At 42.3% G+C, this 12,017-nt stretch overlaps 1 protein-coding gene across 1 annotated transcript; it reads left to right on the forward strand.

Annotated features, from left to right (window-relative positions):
* The first annotated feature begins 1,001 nt into the window (after positions 1 to 1,001).
* LOC144086563 (N-chimaerin-like) lies at positions 1,002 to 9,581 on the forward strand. Its single transcript, XM_077616460.1, has 7 exons — positions 1,002 to 1,581; positions 3,265 to 3,349; positions 6,317 to 6,490; positions 6,991 to 7,068; positions 8,196 to 8,333; positions 8,535 to 8,640; positions 8,797 to 9,581. The coding sequence occupies exons 1-7, from the start codon at positions 1,345 to 1,347 to the stop codon at positions 8,966 to 8,968; spliced, it is 990 nt and encodes a 329-aa protein (XP_077472586.1). The 5' UTR covers positions 1,002 to 1,344; the 3' UTR covers positions 8,969 to 9,581.
* Positions 9,582 to 12,017: the final 2,436 nt, after the last annotated feature.

The raw sequence follows: 12,017 nt of genomic DNA on the forward strand, positions 1-12,017 counted from the left end.
TTTTTAAAGATACCGTTCTACCTCAATTTAATAATACAGTAGCTCTCTCTACTGTCCTAATGTACGTGTTAAAAGGAACACTGCACCTTTTGTGCCTGAAATAGATCCGACAGTACGGGGGTTTAATCACATTTGACTTGCAGTGTGAATTAGAAGCAGATTTACACATTGCTATGGTGATGCTATATTTGATACCTCATTTGCATTTGCAATGTTGCACGAGTATTGTCACAATAAATCCTGAGAGCATAAGGCAGCAGAGAGGACAAAATGTTTCATGTCTAAAGAGAACGCAACATGTTGGGTATACATTTTTTAAAAGTTAAGTGAGTAGTGAGTGGTATAAGATTTATAGTGAGGTCATAATTTATGGATGCTTGTCCTATATAGTGTTTTCTGTTTGAACAAAAGTGTCGGAAAAACTAGCCATTATACCGATAAATAATGAATACAGAAAGTTGTTTTATTATAGACAGATGTCAGCATGGAATGTTGTAGTACTTATTCTAAACTAAAGATCGTCAACGGCATTAATAATGGCCTTGAAATCTATCACACACAATTCACTTCACTGTTTGGTTTGTCGCTATCATAAAGAGTCAATATTATTATTTTCTAAATCATGGTCTGGATGAGGTGACTTGAACGGGCAGTTCACGCAGTTGTCTAAATATTCAACACTTCTTCTAGGATTTGATCCTTTCATCTTTTCATGGTTGGCCTGTTTTGGTGACAGCGCAATTTTCAAAATTTTAACCAGGCACTCCTGTGGCAAGGGCTCTCAGCACTGATGCGTGACCCATTCACTGCTCATTACAGGCCTACTCTCAGTCCAGTTTTCCCGCTCGGTTATCTGATGGCGATAGCACGTGGGGGGTGGGGTGCCGGCAGCCAGAAGCAGCCAGCAGCAGCCAGGAGCGGCGGATGAATGCGTGCCGCTATTGGCTGGTGGGATCCATTTAATAAGCCATGACTACTACAGGATCCACCCCCGTACTCCTCCCCCTCACTCTGCTTGCTCTCACAGCATCCAAACACAGTGTGCTGCCTCTGTTCCGAGGAGAATATCAGCTCAGCGCAGGCAGGGGAGGATTAACGCCACCGCGCATCTCATCTGCATACATGTTCCGAGGGACTGGCATGAGAATCTGTGGCTTTTTTGCTCTACAACCATTGTCTGCGCTTCCCAAGTTCCCCCAGTAACTGCTGACTACCAGGACTCTTCTGGTTCTGATTCACTCTGTGTAAACAATAACGTTATTCGGCAAGGACTTCAGGGAGCTTCTTCATGCTCGCACTTCGGGACCACGTCTCCCCCTGAGCCGGGAGACGGCTGAGCCTAGGATGCCGTCCAAAGAACCCTACAAGGAAGAAAAGTCCCTGCAAAGGAGCAAACGAGAGGCCAACCAGGAGGAGATTTTGGCAGCCGCGTTGGGGATGAGGATGGGGCCCGAAAAACCTTCCGCCACCTTCTGGCAGCCACTTAAACTCTTCGCCTATTCCCAGCTCACATCTCTGGTCCGTAGAGCCTCGCTGAAGGAAACCGAGCGGCCTTTATCGGAGAAAGTCCATAACTTCAAGGTGAGGCTGGAATTAGGAGGTGAACTTAAAGGTCGCTGTTGTTCCCTATCTTTCAGAACACTTGATTCATTTCATCATGTGTGGCGAAAGGCTGCTTCTCACGCTTCCCTACAGGGAAATAACATGGAAGGGCAGTGTTGGGGGGCGCGGGGGGCGTTGGGGAAGAGATGCGATTAAAAACAACTGTTTTGGCCCGTCCAAAGAAAGGAAAATCTGTGGGGAGTCCTGTGTACCACTGCTGTTAATTTGAGTGCCAGATGGAGAGATTAGGCCGATGGAGTGGTCAAAACAGTGTTCGTCTATGTTCTCTGGTTCCAATGGTCCTCTTTCGGTCTGCTTTGAATCGAGAGCTCGGAAAGCGTTTTGAACCGATGCCGCCCTCCTTCTTTGTTCGCATCTATAACTAAACGTCCCTTTTTAACCTATAATGAGTACAGTTCCTGCATTTAAAAGGCCATTACCAAGAAACCACAACGCCCGAGACCCAGATGGAGCCTTTAACCACAAGAGTTGGGCTTTCTTTTGCAGGCTTATTGATGTTTGTCTTTTCCCCCAAAATAGAGTCGATCCTGTATTCCTTGCCAACTTCAAACTGGTAGTCTACATTTAGGAAAGGAAATGCTGTGATCGCCACTTTGAAACACGACTCGCTCTCGATGTTGTTATGAAGCCTCAAACCGGGGCTTCTCGCTCTCAGGGGCGTTCCTGATTGGCTAGCTGTTGTTACCTTGTGAAATCAGGCTGTTTCCATAGCACATTTCCCTTTATGCTCGTGGACTGTGAGCCCCCACTTTGGCATCATGGCAAAGACTTGACACTCACTACTGCTATCACCTGCTTGTTTGCGCCTTGTTCACAGTTGGATCTTCCTCACATGCTTTCTGTAGCTTTTTATTGGACAATGAACCATTTGTATTGATTTAAATGGGTCTTGGAAATGGACCTTCCATTTCTTGGTAAATACTAGAAACTGTCTGAACTGGGAGGGTGATTGATCGTGTTTTTGTGTCTTTGTCGACCATAGGTGTCCAATCCATTTTACACTTGGAGGGCTGACGGATTTAATTAGTATAGTTTTGGCAGGTTAATGTACTATGTGTGTGTATGTAGTGCTGTCAAATACAGGTGTTTATTAGGTGCTATATTTATACTGTGGAGCTTTTAAGATTCAATTTAGTAATCTCCAGTGTTAGCCTTAACATAACATTTTTGACAGGACTAATAGCACAATTTTAATTGTTTTAAGTCTAAAATCTTATTTGAATGAATTTTTAGGTACAATGCAAAACCGATCTCAGCTTTTGTCTATCATGTGAAGTTTCTAACACTAGGATGTACATTTTCTTATGTAATAATAACAACATTTTTATCTTGACAAACAAAAACTATTTTAAATTCTGCACCCAAAGATTTAATTCTTTTTTTTAAACGACTGCCTGACTTAAAAGATCACATTCTATCCAAATAACTGCCCAGAGTACACAAGAAATAATCAATTGTACATGAATGCAGTTCAAGGGAAAAACTAGCTTTTAATGAGTGGTCCAAGGAAGCTTCCAGGCAGACTTTTTCTGACAAAGAAGGGAATTAAACACACACACACACAATCAATGACAAGAGGACACCCTTTGTACTGGCAGGCTGTCTCACCATTATCTGTCATTGTCTTTTTCTGTTCTGCAGGTCCATACCTTCCGAGGGCCTCACTGGTGTGACCACTGTGCCAGTTTCATGTGGGGGCTGATGGCTCAGGGGGTCAAATGTTCAGGTACAATTTCAATTCTCTTGCGTGTCTCCTCACTGATTACAAAGTGAGCATAGCTGTATATGGGTTACTTGGTTTTTAGTACATCTGGAGCTGGATTATTTCCCTTTTAATCTACAATCCCAACAGTGAAAACATTGGATTAGGGGGTTGTATAATAGAGTGGAATGAGGGCCTCGTTGCCGTGATGTAATATGCGATGTTTGCGAGCGTGATTACATTTGAAAACGTTTTTTGAAATGAAAAACATTGTAACCATTGTGGTAACATTGGCTTTTTTCATAAAACACATCAGCATGTATGAATATTCCTTACTCACTCAACAATTCAATTAGAGTTCATCATCTATATTTCAAAGAAAAAAGTTCTACTGCCATTTTGCCATATTGTTTAGCGGTAGTTGTTAAAATTCACATCCTTCTCTGAAGGCTGTTTGATCTTTTATTGATGAAACAAAGTGTGTCGCGCGCACACACCCGGTGTCAGTGCGAGATTCATCGTTAATTGTTTATGATTTCGTTTTGAAATCTGACAGCAAGCAAATTGAAGATGCACATGTTTGCAGTCTGATTTTTCCAGGCGATGCCATTCCTTCACTATCCGGCACCAGTATTAAAATCTAGGGCACCAAAGCCTCTCATGGTCCTCACATTTGCATACCAAAAAAGTGCTGCACCGCCCCCTTTCCCCTCTTTTTTGTATGAGCTCAACTGTTTTGGCCTAGCTCCAGGGAGCCAGCCTTTGCTTGGTGCTTGTTGTGCCACCCTCACCAAACTGCCCCCCACCCCCCAACACACACACACATACATTCACCCCCTACAATCCCATCTCATCGTGCCCGTGAAGGAAAACAAAGCTGGCACGTCTTTTTAATGAGGCGCCAAGATCAGAGCGAGGGAAAGCCGCCCCGTTTCCACGCAAATTAAAATTCAGCCCCTCCGACCAATCAAGTGGGCCACACACTTGGTCCGTTAATTTTCTTGAATATGAATTATTTATCCAACACGGCCACCAAAACAAGTGCCGGTCAGTAACTGAGCGAACATCACCATTCCAGACGGAACTCTAGCCTCTTTGCCATGGCAACCGCCCAAAACCTGCTGTCATTGCCAAAAAAACAGCATCCCCTTATCTAATGGTGTTCTTTAGACATCCACCACACCCTCTTTCATCCCACCTGGGACCCTTGGAGCCCTGCAATGCTAACACATGAGCACAGGCCTCCTCTATTATACCGCTTGTCAGATACCCTTAAGAGAATCATCTCTTTAGGTAATTACATTTCTGCACCAATGCATATAAACCCTGAATCCTTTCCTCCTGGGACCCATTTTCATCTAAATCATTGGTGTCAAACATACGGCCCACGGGCCAGAAGGGCCGTGGGGATGACTTGGGGCGCAATAAAACTAGAATTTTGTGAATTCTGTGATTGAGTCTCTGCACTTCTGCACTTTGCTCAATTTTTTATCTGCAGTCATATTCGTTCTTTCACACCCTGCAGTCAAAACTATGCCGTTAATGGCAGCCAATGAGTGAACAAGGAACCTTAAAATGCCCCAAAACCTTGCAGTATCCTGCAAACGGCCAAAAACCAGCAGAAAGTGACCAATACACAGGAAGTAAACCCGGAAGAAAACCCAAAATCAATAGAAAAATGATCCCAAATTGACAAGAAGTGACCTGTAAGTACCCTACAATGACGAGGAAGTCACAAAATGGACTCACTGCCTGCCATTGATACGATGGAGACCCAATTCACTTAAACAGGGTGTGAATCCTTTTGACATCCCGGATCTAAATAATGTCTTCTACGCAGTAGGGACTATGATTCACAGTGTATACTTTGGGGGGGTGGAAATTTGAAAGAAAATTTAAGGAGTGGGTGGAATGGAAAAAAAAAATCTGATGAAAACCTCTCTGAAATTAAAGACGACTGAAGAGATCTAAGAGCTCGAGGAGCTGCTCCATTTTAGTCAGCGAAAGTAGGTCTAGTGTAGCCCGCAGCGGCTGAATTGCTTCTTCCGCTGCCATTGTTGCAGCATGAGCTCGGTTTGGTAAGAAGAAAAAAAAATTGAGCTCAACGCCGGCGGTCCGCCTCCATTCCTCGTCCTTTTTAGCGCTCCTCTAATTCGCTGCGCGTGTCTGCGTCTGTTACGAAGGCAGGAATGGAATATCTGAGACCACTTTGCCCCTGACAACATCCGTTAAGAGATGGTTATTTTTGGAGGTCTACCTTTTCCTACCATATTAATTCTTTTCATTCATTCTCTTAAATGGGAAGACAACACAGTATAAAAATGCTTCTGTAAAATATTTAAGTATGGAAAAGTTGAATTTTTCAACATCTAATAGGAGAGAAAGTAATGTTTCACCACTAAAATGTGAGGTCACTTATACCCACATTAATGGGTGTTAATGACATCATGAGGAAGGGTGGGGAAGGGAGGTCAATAAAAAAAGCTGCCTTCACTCATGGTGACCACTTCCTGAACATATTTCATTTTATTCATGCTTTTCTCCAATGATGCACATTGGAAAAAAATACTAATTCTGTGCTTTTTCACTTTATTAAACCAAACTATTCCCTCTGGGTTGCACATGGTTAATGTGTCTTCCTTTTATACGCTTGGACACAGCGCAGCATTGACCTTTTAGATCCATCCAGGCAGCTAGCTTCACTAAGCATAGACATTTTAGTCTCTAATAATGTTTGTAGGGCAGTGCATGACAGAGAAGAGGAGCTTCATGGCATTCGGGGAACACACATTGATTTAGAAGACTAGCTCTTTTGTTGTTTTTATGCTGGCCTAAACACGTTGGAATTTGAATCGATACAAAAGCTCAATTAGGTTGGTGAACTGAACAAAATCCATCAACAAGAGCTTTTATTTAGCTCCACAAAAGACATTATAGTATTTTTTATCATTAACATTTCTTGAATCCTGCCGATGTCTCTGTTGTATGTAGACTGCGGCGTCAACGTCCACAAACAGTGTTCGCCTCTGGTTCCCAACAACTGCAAGCCAAGTTTGAGACACATCCGGAAAGTCTATAGCTGCGACCTCACCACCCTGGTGAACGCCCACAACACAGCGCGGCCCATGGTGGTGGACATGTGCATAAGGGAGATTGAGTCAAGGGGTGAGTGTGCTTTTATTATTCAACTGTTTTTTTTGGTAGGGAAACTGCACATTAACAAACCTCTATTCAGGCCTAATTTGAGCAAAAATGGTGGCAAGGCAGGTAACAGAAATAGGAAAGAAAAATAGAAAATAATACATAAGAAATAAAACATTGAGAAGACATTACTAAGAAGTTAAGAGTCAATGGTTACAGGACATTTTATTATTTAATGAGGATTATGTGGCAGTGCTTCCTTCTGCTTAAACTCATTGTATATCATTTTAACCACATCAGAGGAGTAGATTGCTTTCTCATTGTTTGCCTGCTGACAGACAGCTGGATCTCACTTTGATTTATATCTTTATTAGGTTGCTTAGTGATGCTGAAAACAATTTGCATCTGCCCGTTATTTTAACCTGACATGGACATTATTTATGTATAGATTATATATGCACTGTTGCTTTAATTACTTTTCTCAGGCAGTAGTATGTCGTTTTAAGCGTTTTCCTTGCCCTCAGGACTGAAGTCTGAAGGCCTCTACAGAATATCCGGATTCAGCGACTCTGTGGAGGAAGTGAAGATGGCGTTTGACAAAGGTTGGCTTTCCTTTTTTTTCTCTCTCTCTCATTCAACTCATCAAACACTTTGCAGGATTGAACATCCTTAGATGAGTAGCGACCTTCACTTGAGATTAATTAGAAAGTGACACATTGGCTAGGATTAGTGAGTGGCCTTCTGGGAGTGACAGCCCAGTGTCTCTCACATTCAGTGTTGACACAAAGAGCCCAAAGGGGGAGCAGTGCCAAACTATGTATAGAACGTTCAATAGAATCTTCAGGTATTGTATTATATTGTAATACTAGGCAATTTACTCGTTGGCTGCATTTGACAGCAACCGATGTGCAATCAATTTCAACTGGGAGGTCTGGCAAATTTCAAAGAAAGCATATTGTGGACTTTTCATATTAAAAAAAAAAATTGGGCAAGTAGTCCATCTCTTGGTTTTTCTGTATCATGAATTAATAGTATAGGAAACTCTCCTTTTCAGAAAAAAAAACCTGAAAGACTTTATATAATTATATTTGTGGGTTTTTTAAATGAGAATTATCTAATACGAAGTACAAAATAAACAGGAATGGCCTAGGGGTAATTTAGCATACTATTTTGGGATGTGGGAAGAAACCACAGTACCTGGAGAAAAACCCTGCAAGCCCGGGGAGAACATGCAAACAGGAAGGTCCAGACCAGGGATAGAACCCTCAATTTCAGACCGACCCGCTATCCACTCCAACACCGAATGGGCCGCCATGAAATAGACTTTTTTAGAGGGATGCTTTAAGATCATCTTTAAAAACCCGACGCGTGGGGCTGTGCACTGGCAGCAAGTGCAGTGTGAATTTTAACTGGAGCGGGGGACGTTCCCAGATGGGCCTGCGGGAGATCATCCATGACAGAGTGTCATTCCAGCTCACAGCACTGTGATGTTCAGCCTGCCAGCGCAAGTAGGCCATGGCCCGCTCACCAAGGCGCAAACGAGCCCAGCGAGAGTGGCAATCAAACCATCGCAGACGCTTTGATAGGCACCGTCGGCGACCGGACGAGCCCTTTATCCTCTCGCCCATGTGAAACCCGCCACTGCAAGCCCACTTTTCATTTTGCTTCCCCCTTTTTTTGCCCCTCTTTTTCTTCCGTCCACCGCTGGTTCCATCACACATCCTGGCAGCCGGCGAGAAAACGGACGTCTCTGTGAAATCGTACGAAGACATCAACATCATCACGGGCGCTCTAAAGCTCTACCTCCGGGATTTGCCCGTCCCGGTCATCTCATACAACGCGTACCCGAGGTTCATCGAGGCCGCAAGTGAGTCTGAGCGAAACCGCACCCCTATGAAAATCCAATACATTACATTTGACAGCTTTGTTTGCTGGAATACACATTAGTGCTCTCCCTTTGAGAGGCTAATGGCTTTCAACAGTCTTTTAGGAAAGAGATCCATTGATTTCTTGAATGCCGTCCCAAGAGTTGCGCCCACTTTAACCTTTAATGTCGTTGGCGTTCCAGAACTGGCGGATCAGGACAAGAAACTCGAAGCCTTCCGAGAGGCGCTTGCTCTGCTGCCTTTGTCACACCATGAAACACTCAAGTATCTTATGGCGCACTTGAAAAGGTAAGTGATTGGAGAAATACTAGGGATGCGCCAAATTGAAAGTTTTTAGCTGAAACCAAAAAGCTGATAGGGAAACCAATTGTTCTCCGAACCAAACAAATTCATGTCCTTCAAATGTGAAACTGCTGTTGACCTTTTTAAACGCTTCCATTTAAGGGTGGCCCAGAACGCGAAGCACAACCTGATGAACGCAGAGAACCTGGCCATTGTTTTCGGGCCCACCCTCATGCGCACTCCGGATCTTGACGCCATGACTGCACTCAACGACATCCGCTACCAGAGGCAGGTGGTGGAGGCGCTCATTAAAAACGTAGACGCGCTCTTCTGAACTCACTTCAAGACGAGCTGCTAACGGGCAGGCCTTGTTCTCCAGAAGAAGAAAAAAAAGATTCCAGTGGATGATATCCTTTTTTCAAACGTCCTTTTTATGGACTCTTTTATCATGCGCTAGGTATACTAGATGAAGACCCTCATACTCCCTTACCCCTTTTACAACACTGTACTTTACGGCTCCCCATTTTTGTCGGGGGATTTGCGTATAGCTGACATCCCAGCATGCATCGGTGCTTTGCGGCTCAGCATGCGGAACGTTCGTCTCGCTGTGATTCATTTCTTTGTTCTGTGTGGTGATTGATAGATAGATGTAGTCCACTTCTTCATCTAAGTAGAGTGCGGTCTTTTCTTCCAACATTGTGTAAATTCAACTCAAAATAAGCTACTGATTTTTTTGTGGCGGCAGCAGAAGTACTTTTTACGACCTCTTATTTTTGTATGACCGCTTTGTCGAATGAGCCTTTCGTACTTTTCCTTTCGATGTACAAACTGTCGCATTTTTCCCCAACTTTTGTCGTACTGTACGCGGCGTTATTTGTGACTTCATTTTTTACCGTCATTTGTACACAACTTGTGCATGAATCAGTTTATTAAACTGATAAAACGCGGCTATGCGAGTGTTGTGATTATAGTTACTAATTAGAATCATTTACTGCAAAAACAAATTAGCGATATAACGCCAGCGACTTTCCATTAAATTTAGAAACGCACCCCATCCTATAATAACATCACAATGAATTGCAACAAAAGATTTATGGTTATATCATGTAATCCATTTATTTACAAGCCGAAAATATTTTATTTCCCTACATCCTAATTAAAATAAACTGAACGCTATCTATGATGGGGTTCATGTGTGTCGCTGCTGGCGGCAGGGTGACCTTGAGAGTTCGTCGTTAGTTATGCATAATTATTCCCGATGACAGGTTGTCCCTAAAAGCATGACATCACGTGACTGCCAAAACTCCCCCAGCAACACATCAATCACAGTAATTTAGTGTGAGAATAAAACCAGCCAACATTACTGAATGCACGTAAGGAATTTACACAAGGAGTAATGCTATCAATAATGTTGGAATACCACTATCAGAAATAACGTGTCTACTACTAATAGACCTTGTGTTCAAATGAGTATTTAGGGTTTTAATTGTTGTCTTGCCTTCACTTGCTTTTTAATCTCACAGAGCATCCTCAATGCAATCAGAGCTCAACATCCAATCAGTCGTCTGTCGGGTCTAAGCGTCACGTTCGTTTAATGTTAGCCAAACCCAGGCTCGGCGATTGTGTGGTGAATAAATTGGATTTTCATCCAAGCGTTTAGAGACATCTACACCCGCCATCAAGCTTGTAGATGCTGGGATAAACTGGCGCTTGGCTGTTGCCTTGTCTACGCAGGATGTGCCCCATTGTCATTAATCAGAGTTGATTTCAAGAGCTGTGATCCATGAGATAAGTGACCTTTGTTGGTTGTGTCGCCCCAACACACCAAGCTCTACTGAATATATTTACAAAAGCTCTTTATTCTTTTTCTGCGTCGCTCACATTTGAGGTGAACATGTTTGGTATTTTGATGTTATCCTCTTGTGTTGTGGTGCTCTATACAGTTGATAACTCCTGTTCCGGCAAATTCTGAGACTGACAGATGTTTGGCTGAGGATTAAGTAAGTACATGCCCATTTTTCATCTTTTTTCCTCTTGGGTTTTAGTTGGGTGTGTACTTTTGTCAGAATGTTTCCATTTTTGAACCTCTTAAGCTCTTTTTTTGTATCACATTTGTGTCTTTGCAATTTCCTCTTCTTTGTTAGTGAAAAGGAAATTTGTCTCATTGGTTGCTTCTGACAACCAGAAACGTGGGGGGCTGACAGTGTGTGTGGGCTTCGTGCCTTTCAAGTTCAAATGGACTGGGGGCCCCCTTTTATAATTTGTTTATATAAAAGTTCAAATTTACAAAAATATATAAATAATTTGAAAGATAGTCAAATCAAACGAAACTGGAGAGTTTTTTTAATAACAAATGTACAGTAAGTAGTGAGCGGATTCAATGGTGGATTGTCAATGTCACGTTGAAAATTATGGTGCATATTTGGCAGGGGGGCAGTTGGAGGAAATCGCTCTTAATTCAGATGTTGCCAAAATGGTGATTTGACCCTAAGTAAGATGAATGAGGCGTGTTGTTGAGCGAGCAGCTGATTGAACGCATGGCGGCTTGAAGGATATTGAGTTGACTGAGCCGTCACAGAGGCGCCGTCCGTGCACAGGCTATGTGACTCCAACAATAGAAAGGGTCAATTATGTATTGCTTTCTTTTCAAAGGAAAAACGCATTAGGATTAAAAGAAAATCATGAATCTGGACAATAGATTAAGAATATATTCCACTTTAACTAGCTGCAATTTGTGGAAATGAGAAAGGACACCCTATAGATGCAATTGTCCAATTTATCTGTTTTCCTTGTGTGACCTGTCTGTGTGATTTGTATATTTTTCGCCTGTTTTGACCCTCCTGGCTTCCCTTCCCTTGGGTGACCCAGGTGTTTTTATTTTGTCATCAACCCCTGTCTGCGTATTTAAACCCCTGTGTTTGTGGTATGTTTGTGGGAGTATTGTTTTGTGTTTCACATGTACTGGATTCAGTAAATGATTTTTGCCTCTTCGTCGGTGTGGGTCTTCCCCGTTTAATTTTTATTAAGTTAACTTTCTCCCAGTTTTTATTATTTTTAGGATTTAATTTTCATTAAAATCCTAAGTTGTGCACCAGCAGACAAGCGGAAAGAAATGCTATTCATTTGTCAGTTTTAAACTGCTTTCAGCTGTGTTTAAAAATATTAGCTACTAAATTGAGTAAGTTAGCAAAATGAGGGTCAGAATTTTGTTTTACTGGAAGAAAAGAAAAAAAACTTTTAAAGGAGAAAACATGCTTTATAGCTTTTTGGGCCATTTGAGGATCTGAATTTCCTCAAATTCAAGATTGTGTGCTTGGAATTCTTTTTAATTATCATATCATATATGATCATATTCATTTATTTTCCATACCTCTTATCCTTAC

The sequence above is a fragment of the Stigmatopora argus genome, chromosome 13, assembly GCF_051989625.1.
Source record: "Stigmatopora argus isolate UIUO_Sarg chromosome 13, RoL_Sarg_1.0, whole genome shotgun sequence".
In the NCBI taxonomy this organism is placed as follows: Eukaryota; Metazoa; Chordata; class Actinopteri; order Syngnathiformes; family Syngnathidae; genus Stigmatopora; species Stigmatopora argus.